This window comes from Xenopus tropicalis, chromosome 3 (assembly GCF_000004195.4).
Source record: "Xenopus tropicalis strain Nigerian chromosome 3, UCB_Xtro_10.0, whole genome shotgun sequence".
Taxonomy (NCBI): domain Eukaryota; kingdom Metazoa; phylum Chordata; class Amphibia; order Anura; family Pipidae; genus Xenopus; species Xenopus tropicalis.
In genome coordinates, this window is record NC_030679.2 from 53,624,178 (window position 1) to 53,644,550 (window position 20,373).

The 20,373-nt window shown below is 36.9% G+C and overlaps 1 protein-coding gene across 2 annotated transcripts in view; it reads right to left on the reverse strand.

The window, feature by feature from the left end:
* Positions 1-251: 251 nt before the first annotated feature.
* Positions 252-20,373, reverse strand: part of slc6a15 (solute carrier family 6 (neutral amino acid transporter), member 15) — a 32,861-nt gene continuing 12,739 nt past the window's right edge. Inside the window, exons 2-12 of one of the 2 annotated variants that reach the window (XM_004912910.4) lie at positions 15,691-15,979; positions 13,300-13,457; positions 12,488-12,614; positions 11,513-11,694; positions 10,835-10,945; positions 8,324-8,565; positions 8,053-8,245; positions 6,610-6,802; positions 5,987-6,146; positions 5,475-5,637; positions 252-3,849 (exon numbers count right to left, since the gene is read on the reverse strand). In XM_004912910.4, coding sequence (XP_004912967.1) covers positions 3,475-3,849; positions 5,475-5,637; positions 5,987-6,146; positions 6,610-6,802; positions 8,053-8,245; positions 8,324-8,565; positions 10,835-10,945; positions 11,513-11,694; positions 12,488-12,614; positions 13,300-13,457; positions 15,691-15,979 — 2,193 coding nt within the window. In that variant the 3' untranslated portion in view covers positions 252-3,474. Of the gene's footprint in view, positions 3,850-5,474; positions 5,638-5,986; positions 6,147-6,609; positions 6,803-8,052; positions 8,246-8,323; positions 8,566-10,834; positions 10,946-11,512; positions 11,695-12,487; positions 12,615-13,299; positions 13,458-15,690; positions 16,181-20,373 lie in introns of both variants that reach the window. The other variant, XM_002931622.5, reaches the window with a different exon arrangement.

Here is a 20,373-nt window from a genome sequence, read left to right on the forward strand (position 1 = left end):
CTCTGTCTTTATCGACTGCCATAGGACATCTGAATGGCTTGCAAGTTATGGGATAGGACGGGGGTAACTAGCCTCCCCCAGCCCACCCCTCATCCATACTGCACTGACTCATATGTCTCTGTAGCCTATGGGGAGTGGCTAGAAAGTTACACAGACACCGCTAGGGGCAAATGTACTCATTTTTACGTTCATGTTTTGCAGCAATTTGCCCTATAGTGTACAGGAGGCTATAGTAAGAAAAAGAAACCAAAATGTATTGATCTTATTTATTTATGCATGTAATACTGTATACATTTTCAAATGTATATGCATTATACATATATGAATGTACATAGTGTATACATTTTCAAAATAGCAGAAAAATAGGTAATCTCTTTGGATAAAAGAGACAAGCGAGATGCATGTGCATCATTTTGAGAAAGAGTTGCTAAGCTTTGACTCTTTAAAGCAAGGTAGTTATATACATATTTACAGTACTGGGGAATCTATAAATATACTGCATGTTGTACATGATGTAGCTACAATAAATATCAACCAATAATTGTGTTAAAGAAGCAACATTAAAAACTACAAATGTGTATTTTTCTATTAGCTATAATTGCTAGCAAGTGGGGCAAGATGCACCCACCATGACTTTGGCAGCATGTGGGTGGCTCATTGCTGTCCACATGCATGGCCCTTTCCTAGTGTGCTATCCATAAGGTTCTAGATGGATCACTGGTGGGCACGAGGCACATCAGAAACCCTGTACCTACAATCTGATCGAGGCAGGGCTTTAGCACAGGACTTCCTTGTGCGTCTTGGGAGTGTTGGACTAACAACGATTAAACTAGCGCTAATGAACACTGGTGCCCATAAGTACGCCAACACTTGTACCCCTTCATACATAAGCCAGCATTATCTTGCAACTAAACACATTTCTTACTGAAATATACAGTTTTAGGTCATACTATACATCCACAGATGGGCAATATATTTGTACCCACAGCCTTTAAGTGCTATATTTCTTCTGGTTAAAAATCATTTATAGAGCTAATCCATAAGAAAATATTAAGCACACTGATTTATCTTACTCAGCTAACCGCAAATGAATTATCAGTGTTAATAAAATAAGTACAGTCTATAACATTATATACTATACATTAGCAACATGGAGAAATTAATATTGAATTACTCATACAGGTTAGTAAAATAATAAAATCTGAGACAGATTTTAATAAATGGAGTGTTAATACAGGGTTGCTAGAAGGAAGGCATAATTCATAATACATATAATGGAGTTTGCTTAATGAAATAGAAAGTAGAAAGACAAAGATAAAGAAAGATTATTGAAGAAATGAGGCAAATGAAGGTAAGAATATACAGGTTCAGATCGGTCATTTCATGCAATTAAAGCATCGCTATCATGCTTTTCTTCACTTTTTTAATCTGCACGCACGCTGTAGGACAGCTGCACATCATGCAGTTTCCAGGTTCCTGGCTGTCAGCAACTGAATGGCCATGTAACTGATTATCAGCAACCTGCAAACTGGCTGTTCCCAACAACACTCATGGTCAACCCATCCCACCACCCATTAGAGCTGCACCTCCTCAGGTACTGGGTGAGGCCGGTGAACGGGGCAGGTCATATAGTGTCTCACATAAATCTGTGGTGGGGAAAGTCACGCATTTTACACTGTTTCCCTTGCCAGCACTGCTGTTCGATAATATCAGGACTCATATCAGCAACCCTGAACATTAAAAAAAATATATATATAAATATATATATATTTTTGCACCTGTATTTGCTTCCAAAAAAGGAGAACTAATTGCCTTACTTTACTTAATGTTATTAACCGTTTTTGGTTTTGAAACATAAATTAATATGTCAGGAGGGGAATAAAAGAGTCCCAGTAGTCCCTAAAATACATTTTATGCTGTCTTTTTTTTTTTTCTCAAGTGCAATGTTTCAATTGGTCAATTCAGTTAACAGTATGAAATTTACCAGCAGTACATTCTCTGTGGCTGTGCAAAATATTTCCATCAGTGCTCTCTTCGTTATAGTACAATACTTTGATACATTCAAGAAACTTTGTACAGAAAAAAAAGTCACAGAGCCTTTAAAATACTTTTTGTTTTATCTGACAACATGGAATGTGAACCAGCAAGCAGATTGTACAGTTGCTCATCTGGGTAGTGTTCACTAATAAGCTGTATTTTCTATACAAGCACCCAAGGGCACGTGTCTAGGGCTTTAGGACAGTGGCCTATGGATGCCTATATAGAAAAAAAATGCAATTCATCTCCCCTGGCCACCACTGGACAATTTTGTCTAAATCTGGCAATGGAGGTGAGGGGTAAACACACTTCTAGGCAGTCAGCAATGCACAAAGACTTTCCTGGCATATGCCAATTTAGTAGGGCAGGGATCACTGGCACGGCCAAGCCAAATGTGGCATCAAATGTAAATACAAAAATGAACACAGGAGCTGATTTATGAAAGGTATTTCCTTAACTGAACAGTAACAATACCTATAGTTAATAATTCAAAATATGAATTTCAGTTGAGAAACACAATTTGCAATGTGTGTTTTAATGCAAGGCTCGTTAACATTTGGGCTTACTGGTTCTGTATGGTGTTAAAGCTCAGCGCTGCCACATACAGCAGCTCTAACACACCGTAGCATAGAATGAATTTAGAAGAACTCCTCAAAGCTGTCAAAAATATTCGGACCAAATTACACATCTGTCAAAGCAGGGAATGCTGTGATAAACATGCCAATTTCTTAAAACTTATTAAGAATAAATTAAGTTTACCCAGTTTACATTTTAATAAAGCTCCCTCAAAATGTCAAGTGACCTCCCTCTGCCTCCATATATCCTCAGATGAAGATACATGAAATGGGCTTATGTATGTCAAAACATTTGAATTGGCAGAATAAAAAAATCCCTGATTTCCTCAGACAGATTCATACTTTTCTAAGATGCTAAATCACAACAACTCAGGATTAAAGTTCAAAAAATAAATTATGGCTTGATGAGTATGTATATGCAGGACCTGACTACCCTGTTAATACTGCACTTGCATTTGGTGTGTGTTACGGGTTCATTGGTGATAATAAGTGCTTTTACTTACAGTACTCGCTGTTCTTACATCAGATTGATCATATGCATAAATGTAAGACAGTAAAAAGAGCTTGTATGCTGAATTATTGTTTTAGAAAAAGAAACCAATACTGGGACAAAGTTAGGCACAGAGAGGTAAGACACAAAGTAGTAGAGGTCCTAAAAAGAACTAAGAACAAGAGCTTTATCCTGTACACCTCAGGCCTAGTAACAGCCCAGGAGAGGATTGTAGAGTCTAAACCTCTCCTTCAAACAATGTATTATTAATTCCAAGAACATTTAACAACTTTGATTCCATTAAAGCCAACCTCTCCTTTTAAGAAGAATAAATGTGCAGTACCAAATACAAAGTACTTTTTGTTGAGTCAACTACAAGTCTGATTCAGGCATGTCCGGCATATCTGCCATTAGGTACCCAATGCCGTAACGTCCATTTGGAGCAGTATCCACTTTTAAAGTTGGGGATCCGCTTTGCTTTCGATAAATACTACTTCCAATATTAGGAGACGGCATTTCGCTTTGAATCTTCTCATGGATTAAGCTTGCGTCATCTTCAAGGTTTGATGTTTCTTTGATCATTTTTCCTCTTTTATAGGACACCGATGCCAGGCTTCCAGTGCTATCATCAATGAGGTTGCAAGTACGGACGATGAACACTACTGGCACAGGCAACAATGCAAACACGATAAGTGATATACAGACAGCAAGGCCCCATGGAGGGTAACTTATACGTTCTTCACTGGCCTAGAATGAAAGCAAATAAAATGTGGCAAGTTTAGACATTAAAAATAAACTAAAATAGCAGTGCATTTTTAGGCGGTATATTTGCGAATTGCTCTTTTTATAGGATTGTGTATCCCTTCCCTGTGGTGTTGCTTTTCAAAAGGTTTAAGCTTTCCAACATTTTTCCCATCTAGCTGCTGCACAAAGCATGCAGCTGTCTCCGCTGGAGGACAAAGCAAAGAGCAAGCCCCAAGTGTGATAGCTGTATCCTAAGGGGCTGATTTACTTACCCACGAACGGGTCGAAATGAGTCCGATTGCGTTAAAACTTACGCGAAAAGTTGCGCTACGAAAAATGCGCAACTTTTCGCGTAAGTTTTAACGCTACGAAAAATGCGCAACTTTTTACGCAACTTTCGTAATGGATACGAAAAACTCGCGTTTTTACGCAAAAATCGTATTGGTAACGAAAAATTCGTAAAGAATCCGAAAAAATCGCAAAACATACGAAAAAGTCGCAAAATGTTCGTTTTCAAGTCGGAACTTTTCCAATTAGTGTCGGATTCGTGGGTTAGTAAATCAGCCCCTAAGTGTAGAGCATCTACTGTCCCTGGGCTGGGGTGAATGCAAGGGCTTAGATTTTATATTTAAAGAATAGGTCTGGAATGCTTGTATAGTATAGACCCATTACTATCAGGAAGCTTAGATTTTCTAATGAATATAATAGAGGCATTTGCTGCAGTTCAAAGGTATGAATCTACAAAGTGCAACATTTTATGCTCCACCAAAATACTGAATTATATAAATAAAGTAATCTACCATCTTGAAGTATATTACAATAAATGGTCAAACAATCCCTGTTTAACTTAAAGGGGAGGGCATTGCTTGGTAGCTTAAGGTACAGAATGTCTTTATGTTCTGTATATAATGATAATAGGTGAGTGCATTTTTAAAAATGATTCTCTTTTCCTCTGTAATAATAAAAAGTATATGTACTTGAACCCAACAAAGATATAATTAGCTCTAACTGATGGCAAAACTACTGGCAGTATTTAACATTTAAATTATTTTTAGTAGACTTAAGGTATGGGGATCCAAATTATGGAAAGATCCCTTATCTAGACAACCCTAGGTCCTGAGCATTCGATAAAACAGGTTCTATACCTGTATCTGTAAAAGTGATTCATTCCCCTTTAAAGCCAAATAATATGTAATACATAATAAGATAAAGTACATTTGTTTTTGGTCTGGTAACCTATTATAACCAATCAGTATTAAGAATTGAGTTACAAGTTGTAGTTTGCAAACTCTCCAAGGCAAAAATCTGCCCCATGGGACCTATTTACAAATTCAAATTGACCTTTGCACAATATTCCAGCAAATAAATCTTTTTTCCCAAAAGTGCAAATATTATTTTCAATATAAGCAAAATTCAAGATGTATTTTAAACCTCTTCCATGTACTTCTTTCAGTTGCTATCACATACAAATCATTTATCATTAATTTTATTTTGAAAAGTTGCTTAGATCCAGAGAATTATGTGAATCTTAGTAAATAAGCACCATAAAATTAAAGTTACAACTTTAAATGAACCATAACTATTATCATGAAAATGTTTAAATCTATACCTCAAAGACATAGCAATACCTTTTCTGCAATCCATGCATAGTAGCCTGGCGGACTGAATCCCATCTGAACTATACTTGCCATAAGAAGAATAGTTAACAAGACAGGAGAGATGTATTTCCACATATAGTAATAGTATTTGTATGGGGTAAAACCTAGCATGTCCTTTAAATCATCCATGAATCTGAAAGAGAATGAAGTAAAGACACTGATATAAAGTAGTTGTCTGGGCTTTGCTAGATTATTCAGTCAGTATGACCACTTGATCATTAAGGCCCATTATTCATTAAATATACATCTAAATTAAAATGTATTAAAGGAGTTAGGGCTACATAAAATGGTAAGGAATGTGATACTAATGGGCCTATTTGTTAAGTCATGTAAATGGAATGGTAGTAAAAACTAGGTGTAAAATGGCATCTTTATAAAGCTTTGTATGTCAAGCTGTCAATAATGTCCTCTGAAATCATCTGTTAAAAAGAACTAGTTTAGACAATTAGAAAGGTGAGTTGAATAAAATTCCCAGTACTTACTTGTCTATGCCATATACCCAAGCAATTGCAACATTCTCTAAAATGACCACAATCAGCAGTGGTAATGTAGCAGAATAGTCATCAAACATCGTAACAAAGTAATTTCCTGACCTCTGTACAAAGAGTAGGCCAATGCAGAATGCAAGCAGGCAGCATCCAACTGGAATAAAAAAAAGAAAAAGACAAAACAAAAAAAACATTTTTTTTATAACGTATTTTGCAGTAGTTTGCTTATCCCTGTTCATTTAGGGAAGTACCGAATCCCAAGGATTGGGTTCTGGACTAAATCTTTAGAATTTGAGTACCAAACCCTAAATATCAGGTGCTTTTAAAGCCCTAGATAATAGGAGACAACATTTTTTTAATATTTTTTGCTGGAATTTTCCTTTAATATGAATATACTAGTTATAGATGGTTCACTATTCAGGATTTGTTGCATGGCAAAAAAAGATGGCTTTAATGTTTCTCTAATTGTTGTTAAATGGAAAAATATGATATAATTGAATTAATATGGGTACATAAATAGCTAAATAACTCAGTGTCTTCTTACAAAACACAGCCTATGTCCTAAGATACAACACTATGCAAATATAACGCGTTAACAATTTATAATACGAGCTTACCAGTGAGTGGTTCCTTCCGTACTTTAAATGTATCAACAATGGGAGTTATAATGCCTTCAATAGTTCCAAACATGCTGCCAAGGCCCAAGTTCACTAACATGAGAAAAAACATCACTGACCAAAAAGGAGAAGCAGGAAAATGTGTCATAGCTTCAGTGAAGGCAATAAAAGCCAACCCAGTCCCTTGGACTGACTGAAAGACAAGGAGAAATTAAAAGTGTGTTAACACCCAAAAATACTCACGCAATAATGTTCATTTTCTTAATTTATGACAATTTTCCTTTTGACTAATAAATATAAATTACAGTATTTTAAGTCCCTGATTGACTCATGTAGTTGTTACCCATTCCTTTTAACACCTACAAATATGGTCTGCACTGGGATACAAAATAGGCCCTGGTATTTTATGTACACAGAGGCTCATACAGCCCCCACCAGTAGTGATGAGCAAATTTTTCCACCAGGCATGGATTCACAGCAAATTTCGGCATTGGCGAATTGTTTTGCATAACTTCCGTGAAAATTCCCAGTGGAAAAATTAGTTGCGCGTCAAATTGGGTGCGGTCGTGTAAAAAAAAAAAGCTTGGCGACAAAATAAAGATGCAGGCGTCAAAAAAGACACGGGCGACAAAAAATCGTGCAACAAATTCGTTTCATGAATTTTTCAGGGACAGATTTACTCATTACTACCCACCAGCCCACTAAATAGTGACTGTCTATGGCATATATAAGAGGCAGCCTATTTCTTCTGGCCTGAGACCACACAGTCATCTATACTGGCTGGTATCTGGGTGTAGAGGTTAAAGTGACTTTGAAACTGCAAACACCTTAGCACTAATGTGAATTAAATGAATTATATCTTGGAAAAATCCAAACTTCTCCTTCATGCAATCAGTTGTGATGGTTGCACATAAAAGAGAATCTGATACTATAACAACACTCAAAACCCACTGCTTATTTGAAACAAATGAATCATTGTGGTGGCTGTTTCAGTAATAAAATAACTGCATTTAAACAAACCGGTACATTTGCATTGGTTGACTAGAACTACATTACAACCATAGCAACATTTTACTCTATAGAACAAATTTAATATGGTTAATATGGTGCTTCTCCTGAAAACCTACTGCTGTGATTGCCAGTGCTCTATTCATAAGAGGCAGGCTAGGCTAGGCTAGACACCCCTATTTTGCAAGTCATTCAGACACACACAAGTTAGGAAGCAATAACAGACACAAGACACAGCAGATTTAGTGCAAGATGCAAATACAGCACTAAGGGGTGATTTTGCACCACTCTGTTTTGTAGCACTAGCTAGAGAACAAAGTAAGACTCTCGCTGTAACCAGCCTTGTTACCTTAGCGCAAGAGGGCCAAATGCTTGGCACAAGCAGGCAAATTAGTGCTGCTGTTTCCTGTACTGTAATGAAAATGTGAAGGTTACCTTGTTAAGCTCATCTTCTATCTGACAGGAGTCCAGCCCTAGGCTGTCAAATTCTTCTTCTTTTATTTTCTGAAATATGTAATAGACCAGGTTATAGTCCTGTGCTGACATACTTGAGAAATTGACATGATGTGGAACATTACTCCAGCTGAGATTGCCAGCTTCTAAATATTTCACAATCTTGACTGTGTTTCTGAAACAAAGCAAATCAGTAATTAGTGGCTTTGCGGGGAACGTTCCTTAACACAAGAAAAAAGTATTAGCATCTTACTTGGAAATGCAGTTCTCGTTCATAATATTTGCCTTGAATCCTAACACGGCAAACACCACTAGTGTTGCCAGGACAGAGGTGAAAAAGTTAATAAAGGACACCAGGACAGCATCAAAATGACAGTTGTTGTCCCTTTTGTTGTAGCTTGAAAAGGCAATGACTCCTCCGAATCCCAGGCCAAGCGCAAAGAACACCTGAGTGGCAGCTTCTCGCCAGACTTTGGGCTCAAGCATTATTTCAAGCTGAAACCAAATATACAAACTTAATCTCAACTCGTCAGCAACTTTTACTTTTTCAACAAATTTTCTCAATAAAATTGATTCCAGTATATGACTGGTAACTGACTTTTCAGGTCCCTCCGTCCAACAAGGGAGCTTTACTAGCTTACTTCATAAATTTAAAGTACATTCCAAGTTCTGATGAAACCCATCTCTAAATATAATATTCCCTGCACAGTGCTGGCATATGCATCCCATGACTACTATGGCAAGCACCATGACTACTATGGTCTCCAAACTGAGCATCATCACTTCTACTACCACTTTACAGCAAAACCCTGCACCAGATATTTTACTAAAACTATTTATTAGTTATTAGAAGGAGCAAATGACTATTAAAATAGATGGGTTACCCCCTGCTCCAATAGGGAACACTCCAACCTTGGGTAGCACATTTCTCAATTCTTTCTGGTTCTTCAAGGTGTTTGAGGTCTAAATAGAACTGCACTATTCTTTAGGAATAGTTTAGGTTTAGGCTTTTTTTGCCTTAGAACTTCTGTTCACCGTGCTGCCTATAAACTTTTGATAGGTGAAATAGAATAATGTAAATGTACATTTAAGAAAATAAGTAATTTAAGAATGTCTGTTTCATGCATCTTTATCCTTTTACATATACACATTTTGCCACAACTTTGATACTTTTTCCCTTAAATGCCACTTGCTCTTGCTGTCTGTATTTAGCATTGTTTTGTGACTTTAAAACATTCTTGTCTAAGACATTAGGGCCCTTACCAAAATGGCACAATGGACCATTTTAGTCCATGACTTGTTTCCAAGATTTAATGTAAATTGCTTCTCCTGAACTGATATGCTTTCCTCTGCATTATTAACAAGGGAACTCTGTGCTACTCTGTTTGCATGGAAAACATTTTTTTTTTTTGCACATGATTTTGTTTTATCTTAATGCATGCTGTCAGTTATTCAAAACAACAACAGCCCACTGAATTCTCCAAGCATGCTGGAATTTGCGGTTGGCACATAAAAGGCCAAACAGCATCAGCGCAAGTGCATGTAGAATTACTTGACCCAGAGTCTTTGCCCGAAGCAGGGAAGCTTCACTGTTGCATTGACTAAGTGAATGATTAATCATTCACTGTAAAGCCTTCTATAATTTTTGTTGGTTCTATAAAAGAGAATAATAGCATTTAGCTTCCTTTACAAATAAAACGTTATTACTAATGTTTATTATCACAAATTACGAAACAGCAATATTGATGGTGGCCACTAGATGGCGATCAATCCATTTTTAAGCTAAAAAAGTTCCTTTAGTACAACTTTGTACATCCACTAGTAGAACATGCATCTAAATGAGTAACATATCCAACATCAACTTCTCTTTGGGTCGTTATGGTGTAATCTGCATATTGTACTCTACTTCCTGCTTTCACTTAATGCTCTTCCATTCAGCACAAATGATATCACGTGGCCATGATGTGTTTCTCGGAAATAAAAAATGTTACAAGTTTGTGGGAAGCGAAATCCTGTTGCTAAATTGTTTGCTGCATGCTAAGTTCCTTTTTATGTCAGTAAACTTTTTTTATTTAAGTCCAGCGGATCTGAATAAGTTTTGTTGAGGTTAACCTACATCTTTCTGATGTTTGCAAGTAAATTGCAATCATAAAAAAAAAATTCCCCTTTATATAACAGTAATACTAAGATCCTAAGATAATAAATCAAATATTGCATTGAGATATAAATGTCTTGACCTTGGTTTTTTGGCATATTGACTGATTTTTGGACATTTTGCCACAAACAAAACACAAATCAAAACAATCCCTTCTACCTCCCTTTGTATGTAACAAGAACAGCTGGCCTATGTTCCTATGCTTGTATATATACTCCCCTGTATTAGTACAGTTTTACTGGAAAACATGAGGGTATGGTGGCCGCTAAATACCACAGGTTGAATTCCATTTTGGTTAACCTAGTGCCAAATATTAAAATATGCACAGAAGGTGGATATATGTAACTGTATGTATATGTAACTGTGTAACATTAGACACCAATGTGTAATGTTACACCAGAGAAGGCTACTTTGTTAAATCAAACTGAGCACTACAAGATGAAGTTGCTGTATGTTTCCAAGATTTTAGTTCCCTTGCCAGCCAAATAGATATTGCCCAAAGTGCCTCAAAGGGGTAAAATATCTAACTTTTGTTTAAGAACCAAGAAAAGCACATTTAAATGACCTATACTTGTTTACAGAATTGTGACTTGATTAATGATTGCCTACCTTTGGTGTAAACATGTGGCGAATTCCATCAACTGATCCATTTAAAAGCAGTGCCCGTACAAGGAAACATGTAAGTACCACATATGGGAACAGAGAACTGAAGTACATAACCTATCAGAAAGAGATCGTAGTTATCTTGTTTGTAATATAGATGGCAGAACCTATAAATGGTTATTTGTTCATTATACTGATATTTTAGAAGACCACCTGGAATCCAGTTAAAATGATCCCTCCAGCTCTGGATGACAAAACAAGTTAAAATTTTAGGCAAAACATAGCAGTGCTGATTTAGTAACAATGCTGCTGATTTTAAGACTGAACTTTCTGATTATGATTTATATTCCAGTCTCCCAGGTCCTGGAAACTGCTTGGTTAGTTCTACTGCTAATATCTTATACATTGTTAAATAGTAAATACCTGACACAGCAGAAAAATGTGCACTAGGTAAAGAAAATATATTTGCAGCCTGGGTTGTGCTCAAGATAATCATGCTTAGTTAAATGAAGCTTAGATTTTCTTAGACAACAGTGGAGCAATTTTCTGGCCTGGAGCCAAGTTACATTCTGGTGTTGATCCCTGTACCCAGATATTGATGTTGCAATGATATAAATGCAGTGGAAACAAGGCAGCACAAATAAGACCTTTATATTTAAATATTTAAGATTATATCATACTCACTTTCCCTGAAGACTGGATGCCCTTGATCATAGCAAGACAAACCAAAATCCAAGCAGCAAGCAAGCAAAGTGTCATCTTCCAGTTCAGCCCACCCCCTTCTGTGATTGAGTTGGAAATATTCAGTGCTTCTCTGTACCAGTAATAGGTAGTAGCAGAGCTTTTCTCACATTCAGGCTCCACAACTGAAATATATTTAAATGGAAATCAGCAGGACAAAACATATGTGACTGGATAATACAATATTTCAGCCATCAGTGTTACTTAAAGGAGACATATCCTATAAAAATTAAGAATGTACCAGTTAATTATACTCCTCTAGATATAGAAGGATTGTGCTTAAAAAAGTTGTGTTTCAGACTGATTTATTGAGAAATTCCCCCAAAACCCCATTAGTCCCGCCCATCAGTTCCACTTCCTGCTGGCTTAATTCTCTGGATGTGTAGGGGAGCCGGCGGCCCTGAGTACACTGCACTGTAGAATAGGAACCAATCAGCAGCTAGGCTGACCTGATAGGGAACTGAAGCCTGTCCTTGCTGGTGTGACTTCAGGGCTGTGATTGGCTCTCCCCCTCCTACTGTGCTTCTGGCAGGGACGGTTAGGACACGCCCACTCTCCATTTCAAACTCGGACAGAGAAGAAATAGGATCTATAGGGAGCTCCAATAAAGAGGCCATTGTTACAGATAGGATTAATGTTTAGCCCAAAGGGAAACCAGCACCGTATATTATTCATAATTGCCTACAAAACTAGGGTTTTTCCATTTATCCTATATGTCCCCTTTAAAGAGCAAGTATGGTACATATGATGTAAAATTGCTAATGTATATTATATATATTTATATATATAATTATACTGACATATTAACCATAAGCATTTAGTAATATCCTTATAGAGCAAATATATTTCCTGAAGGTTTCAGCATTTCACAAATATATTTATCTATTGTACACAGTAATTCCATACAAATTGTCTCACAAGTGTTTGAAGCATTTTTCACCAAAGGGCACTGATCCCAAGGCAAAGGGTGCTGAAAGGATTGGGAGAAATAAAACAGACTCCACCCAATAATGACGTTGTAGTATAGTGCCACAAACAGACAAACCTGCAAAATAAAAGAAAAAAGTTTATCATCTGCAATACAACATTCTTTATATATACACATAACCAAAAAAGTAAAATAAAAGCACAAGACATAAGAATATAAGCTCATATAATTACACAAAATTATCAGTTATAAAATTACACAAAATTATCAATTATAGTAAGTTTCATCATGTCATGTACAGAAGCAGAAGAAAATGTTTTATGGACCATTCAGCTTGCAAAGCTTCGAAGGACCTTTAGCAAACTTTAAAGCAGTGAGGATAATTCTTCACGGTGAGGGCAGTGAGGTTGTGGAATGGCTTGCTGGGTGATGTTGGGATGGCAGATTCTGTTGATGCCTTTAAGAGGGGCCTGAATGAGTTCTTTAACAAGCATAATATCCAAGGCTTCAGTAATCACAAAATCTACAGTTTATTCTACTGTATGTGCACATATATATATATTAATACATATGCAGACCTATCTGGATACTCTCATATCAGGGCTGTTTTGTGCCAAAGCACCAATCGCAGGCCTTAGATAAAATCCTTTAATGGTGTTTTTAATACATCAACCAACATTTTTTTTATTAAACTACATCTAACCCATGCCGTGTTACAAAAACTGGCAGAATTAATTTAGTAATACTTTATGCATTTTTAGACAGTAACAAAAAATAACTGCTACTGTAGTTTATTGCTTACAATGCAGCTTGCAAATCCAATTCCGCCCATTTTAGGGCTAATGTAGTTCCAGACTCCAATACTTCCCCGCCTTATTCTCTGTCCCACCGACAGCTCCAGGAAAAAGACTGGAATTCCAATTAGCAGAAGAAGGATTAAATATGGCACTAAGTAGGCACCTGTTGAAAAATAAAAACCTGTTAGTAATTCTAGTCAAATTACAATCTCTAGCAAAAGCATGTTCCAGTGTGTATGCATCTGGACAGCTATGAGAATGGAAGTGACATGGCCAGCCAAAGGGGTGGTGGCCCCCAACACAACTAGTCAAGGCTCTGTGGGGACAATGTAGTTGGAGAGAGGGCATGGAATACTGCACAGTGTCCTGAAAAGTTAAAGCTGCTTGGGGGATAGATCCCTTTAGCCATACACATATAATAATAAGTAAACAATATACTGACTAATTCCAGTTAGGAAGACTGATTAAATATTGGAATGGATGGAAGTATGTGTATAAGGTGGCAGTAAATATATAGAAAAGGAGGTTTGGTCAATAATCTGGGTGGGTTTGTTTTAAAATCACAAGCTTTGTTACCTTGGTTATCTTATTTGTAATTTTTATATGTATGTTTTACGTAATAAACAATAGAGGTAATTTACGTCCCACAAGTGCAGTGGGCAAAGGCAATTTTGCACAGATTTAACACATTTTTACTGACAATACAACATTTTCCCCATAATTCCAGTGTCATTGCATTAATGATGGGAAATACATCTGACACAGTTTTAGACAATGCACTAAAATTTGCACCCTTGCACCTCTAACATGAATCAGATGCAGATGGTGCCACTTCTAGCATTTTTCTATATTAATGACACATGTGCCCTAATTTATGTGCCCTTAAATTATGTCAAAATTTGCTGTGTCAATTGATGGAACTGCTGTGGAAATTTCAGATCTACTCACACCTTTGGTGCTAACTCCTGTGTTACAACATCTCAAAAGACCATTGTTAATCAAAATGTTACTAATAAAGCTACACATGTTTTTTTTTTTGCCTATGGCTGATTTGGAGAGAGATGATCTGTGATTTTAGGGTGGGTGCAGCATAAATTTGTCAGTATTTTAACATGGGCAGATTTTCAATGAGGCTAGGAGAGGCTTAGCCTCCCAAAACCTGCTTGGCACCTTAAAAAAAACTAATGTTTCTGTTTCTGCACTGATCTGGAACCTTTAACATTGAGGAAATTGGCTTGCAATCCTGCAAGCTCCTGTTCTGTTGTAATCGGCTGTCTCCTGACTGGATCTTTATTCTTGTGGCTTCTCCAATCAAAGCACTGCTCTCTTAACCGACAGTAGCATTGAAGACTGATAAGAAGGATCTGCAAGCTGTAAACTTTACCTAAGAACCTCACCCACTCTTTACTTTACTGCAGACTTCATCCCACTCCCACAGGTACTACACTGTATATGTTCTAAAGGCTGAATCATTAGCTGAAATTAAATAGTTTTTTGTACCCTGGCATCTATAATATCCCTATTACCCTTGCTCCAGTCCTAAATTAGCTCTCCCCCCATGAAAAAAGCTAATTGTGCTTTTATATATTTCTTTTGTTTTGCACTTACTTTTTTTCTTACTTTTGTCATTGTTTTGTTCATTTCTAGTTAGTTACAGGGGCACCTGCATGAGACTGCATAGCTGGGAAACAAACCAATGTTATAGTGTGAGGGCCTGAGTATCTGCCTTCAGTGCCCACTGCCTCTCACTGCATATAATGTGCTGTTTTTGTAAATATAGACTGCAATTCAATTTATATAATCTGCCTGGGATGTCAGTACCTGCTGCTTATATCTCTATAAAACTAACTAAAACACATTTTTAACAAACTGATCACAAACACAAATGGATGGAGAACCCCTCACAGAAGTGCATGTATGAATACTTTTACTTTTACTTTTTTAGGGTAAAAAAAAAACAAACACTTCCACCCGCACTTTTGCACAGTATCTTTAAATGTCAGTGGGAACAGCAAGAGGTAGTTGGGAGGTTCATTTTTACGCCAGAAGCAAATCCACTAAATCTAACATTAGCTTTAGGTCAGGCTATGTTGGCCCATCTTTAGACTCTTCTTAGAAAGTCACTGAAACAACTGGTCATTTGCAAGCAGGATTAACCTTGCATGTTTATTTAAATATATTTCAGGGGCAGGCCCCCTCATGAGACATCTTTAGCCTCCACAAACAAATATGTCACTAATGTGCTGCCAAGACAAGAGGCTTAATATTAATGCATCCCATTTATGACTTCTACTGTACAGCACTAATAATTAAAAACACATAAAAAAGAAAAATTCAAGAAATATTTTGAAGGTCTTTTACCAGAGTTTAAAAGTGCAGCCATATTAATTTCTTACCTCCACCATTCTTCTGGCATAAATAGGGAAACCTCCAAACATTTCCCAAGCCAACTGAAAATCCAACCTGTGCAAGTATGTACTGCAGTTTGCTGTTCCATGCTGGTCTCTCATCATCAATATCAGAACCTTCTTCAATATCTCTGTCCTTATCTACATCATCACTGACCACCAGCTCACTCTTCTTAAAGCTTTCATCCCCAGAATCCTCATTGGAAAGTAAATCTTTAACAGATTCCACAAAATCATCATCCAGCTCTCTCTTTGCTGCCTTACTGTTCTTAGGCATCTGAAGTAAAAAAGCAGGTTCTGCAGATGTTCAATGTGTACAGAATATATATTGTCTTTTAACAAGCTTTATGGGAGTAAACTCAGTTTAAGCTCAGTGACCTTAAATTTCAGGAAAAAAAGCACAGTCTTTATTTCTTGAAAAATATAAACATGCAGCGCTGGTGTATTCACTTTTTAAAGGTCCATTATCCTGGGTTACCTGTAAAAAAAATAATTAATTAATCATAAATTAAAGACATTTTAAGCAAATAGTTCTTTGAAAATAGTTACTTTTTCTCTGTAATAATAAAGCAGTACCTTAAGTACTTCAGTACCGTGAATCTATATTGGTGGCAAAATAATCCTATTGGGTTTATTTAATGTGTAAATTCATTTTAGCAGAATTAAGGTATGGAAATCTAAATTACAGAAAAATCCCAGAGGACCCAATCATTCAGGATAAAATTTCAAATACCTGCACTACCTTAATTTTTGTGAATCATTTTGTAAAGTAAACATTAGAAGAGTAGTGCGTTCCTAAGCAAATGCCAAGCTAGGATTAGGCTGACCTTAATAATAGGCAGTAAAGGATTATTTTATGTTAACTCCTAGTGCCACTTTGCTGTACTTGCTCAATACACAGAGAGTTGATTTATTAATGCCTTCCCTATTATGTCCTCCTTAACGCTTAAAGGAGAAGGAAAGTCAAAATCTATTAACCACACTATTAAATAGTACTACTATTGCTGTGTAAAAAAGCTATATTTCTAGCTTGCCTAATGAAAGATTTACAGAGATACACCTGCTATATTCTACATACTTGTTTCAGTGAACGGCGCCGCCACCTTTAACAAGGGATGCCCACTCCGCTTTCCTCACTATCTCCACTGCGCATGCGTCCCCACCATCCTCCATACGCCCCCCCCCGCTCCCCCCTGCGTCCTGTAGCCGGTACATATCGTCAGACACTAATAAAACAGTGCCTTTACTGCTGAACGTTGTAGTTCCCAACGCATATACAAGCAGCACTGATGTAACAAAGTAATTAAAATATGTGAGGTATTGTGACATAACTTTTACACTCAAGCGCCTGTAAAATACCCTAGCAACAGCCCCCCCCGCCGCTCGCATCCTCTTGCCGCTTGTGTGCTGTGTCCAGCAGCAGCACCCCCCCACCCCGTGTGGCCGCCGCCACCGGCTTCTAAGTTCACTGTGCCTCTCTCTCCTCAGCAACTGTCTGGAGCTGCATCCCCCTTGCCTCTCCCCCCTACCAGCACCTCCGCTCGCGTCCCCCTTGCCTCTCCCCCCTACCAGCACCTCCACTCGCGTCCCCCTTGCCTCTCCCCCCTACCAGCACCTGTGTCTCATGCTAGGGGGAGCCTTCTGTTTCTGCGCATGCGCCGCCTACAGTTCTAAGTTGCCGAGTCTGGGGAGGAGCGATGCATTATGGGAATCTTCTCTACCCAGCTCAGCGTTTTTCCTTACTGTTTGGCTTCTGATCCTCTGAACGGGAGAAATATGGGGAGACTTAAGGGCACTATTGAGACAACTGAAAGTATGCCTGTATGCTTTACTAGCCTTTCCTTCTCCTTTAAAAACTTTTCAGGAGGCCTAGATTTGACTTTTTTATGATACAACAGAAATACCTTTACCCAGTAGACCCAAAGAAGAATTCCTATCAATTACCCAGGTTCCATTGGCATATCTGAGAAGGGCTGAACACCCTTCTGCTAAGTAATTACTAGAACTGAAATTTATAGAGGTAAAGAACACAGTTGTTGAAAAAAATGACATCATCATGATGAGGTTAGAACTTCCTGCAAACTCTATAAAATGCAGGCTACCTGGCAACGTTATGATGTAATACAATATTTATACTACTTGACTTCTTGCAATTAGAACAGCTTGGGCTCCTTTTGTACCTATCTAGCACTTATCACCCTCCCCTCTTACTCATGATCTCCACCCTCTACTTCCCTTTTCTAATTCCCCTTTTAATTTGTATTTATACATTTTACTATAACTGTAACTATTTTATTGGTATATTTATTTTGCTTCTATAACCTCCAATATAATTACTTTTGTTTAACAGTACAGCTTTTATTAAAAACTCCAAGAACATCTATCAATTTGTTTTAATCTGTTAATAAACAGGTAATTGGGTATGCCAAACCTAGCAATAATCACATTTATCACTATAATTATGCACAATAAATTACAAACCTTTGGTTATGTAAGTGAAACCTAGGTTAGTATGCTTCTTTCGCACCTGTGTGATTCTGTATGTTTTTATAGAAAGACTTTTTAGTTAATATTCCAAATGTTATATTATACTGGGTTACATCAGTAGACTTTCACACTGTCAATAATGAATGCAGCATGTTTATGCATTTCAGTCTAAAGGCTCTGTACAGTGCATTCACTTGATCAGTAGACTTTAACAGGTTTAACAGGACCAATTTAATGAATGAATTTTCTGAAACACATGGCTTTTCAAGGAAGAAGAATGTGGTCTTTCTTCAATGCGCTTTTGTGGGTTTTATGCTTCCTCCCCATTCTGTATTTTTAGTAATATGTACAGGAAACATTACACATCAACATTACTATATATAAGATATATCATCGAAAGAAACAGAAAATATTCAGAAACATAATTCAAATAGGATAATTTATAGATGAAAGATATATGAGGTTAACTGTATTAATATAGTTGATGATTTGATGGAGATACCAGTATCAACTAATTATGAATTCAATTTGATCAGTCTACTACTTTAAAAGTAAAAAAATATTTATGAAAAATCTTGTATGGGTAAAAGGAAAATTATATAATTTAAAAGATGATCACTATGAGCCCAAAATTTTGCATCAGAAAATCATAAATCCAAGTAGTTTATCAACTCTAATCTGTTGATCTAAACTATCTACAATCCAAGGGCCTACTGTGGAGTCCGCCACAGGACAAATCAGACAAGGTGGTGCTTTGTGCAGACAGTAACAAGAATTGCTAAGATCAAGTGAGGATACAAATGACATACAGCAGTAAAAATAAACACAGAGTGGAAGACATTCATTTAGGGTGATGGCTCACAAAGAGATTAGACGCCCATGGAAAATCTGCTCTACCACAGGTGACTAATCTCCTGAAAATGCTTTGCCACCAGCATTAATGTAAATAGGCAGTGGAAAAACATATGCATAGTCAAAATAGTAGCAACTTCCGGCTATGAAGCACAACACCTATGTTTGCCCAACACAGATTTACATTAATGCAAGCAGCAAATCATTTTCAGTTGATTAGTCGCCTGCATTACTGCAGATTTATCGCAGGTAACTAATCTCCTCATGTGCCACAGTCCTCAACAATTGGCAGCGACAGCTCAGCAGAACAGTAAGTGAAGCAACTTGCATTGACATAAATGTGTTGCTACAGCAGTATAATCAGTAATAATAAGAATGTGTGCAGCCATACTGGCACATAAACCACTAACACCAATTTTCAACCACAGGCTGGCACAGAAACTGGACCATCACAGAAGACCTGATGCAGTTAAAATGAAGATTTATTTAAAGAAATATCTTGAAAAGCTTTTTTTGCATTTGGTGCCCTAAGGGGCACTTAATCATAGATTGTGCCAGCCTGTGGTTGTGGGTATATGCTATTTTTGTTTACCCACCTGTTTTCCATTTCCATTATTTCGGATTACTACTGGATACTTTATTTGAATTATGTAAAACACCACCACCAAAGTCTACAATATTTTCATCAGTTAGATGAAAGAGGAGTCTTCAGAAACAGTTATGACATGAATACAAAATTAGTAAACTTGGTTGGTTGGTGACTATTTCAATGGTTCATTTTACCTATTAATGACAAGTACATTTTACAGAGCAGGGGTTGTTAAATATTTAACAACATATTTTCTGCACTGGAACAAATTCTACTTGTTGAAAAAATTGCCAACAAATTGCTTTCTCCCCCACATACAATTTATATCTAGAAGTAAGAAATTGATTGGGTGGTTGAGCTCAACTGCGTTCAAATGCTCATAGTAGTTGAACACATTCTGAAGAAATGGCAAAACTATTAGCATCAATTCATAAATCAATTTGATCAAAAAAATGTTCTGATTGTCAAGGAGGTTTTGATAAAACATGTCTTATTAAGCCAAAAAATATCAGTTTTAATGCAATTTAGCTAAATTATACCCAAGGGAAGTCTTTGAAATATCCAAAACTTACAGAGCATTACATATAGATAATGAAAATATAAAGCTTTGGTAAGGGTAACCGTTGTTTCAGTTTTGAATGCCCCATTATACATTGTACTTGAATTGTTAAAAAGAATATTGCATACTGGGTTTCTAATTGCTTTCACTGACCCTTGAATCTTTGTGTTGGTTCAGAGAGCTA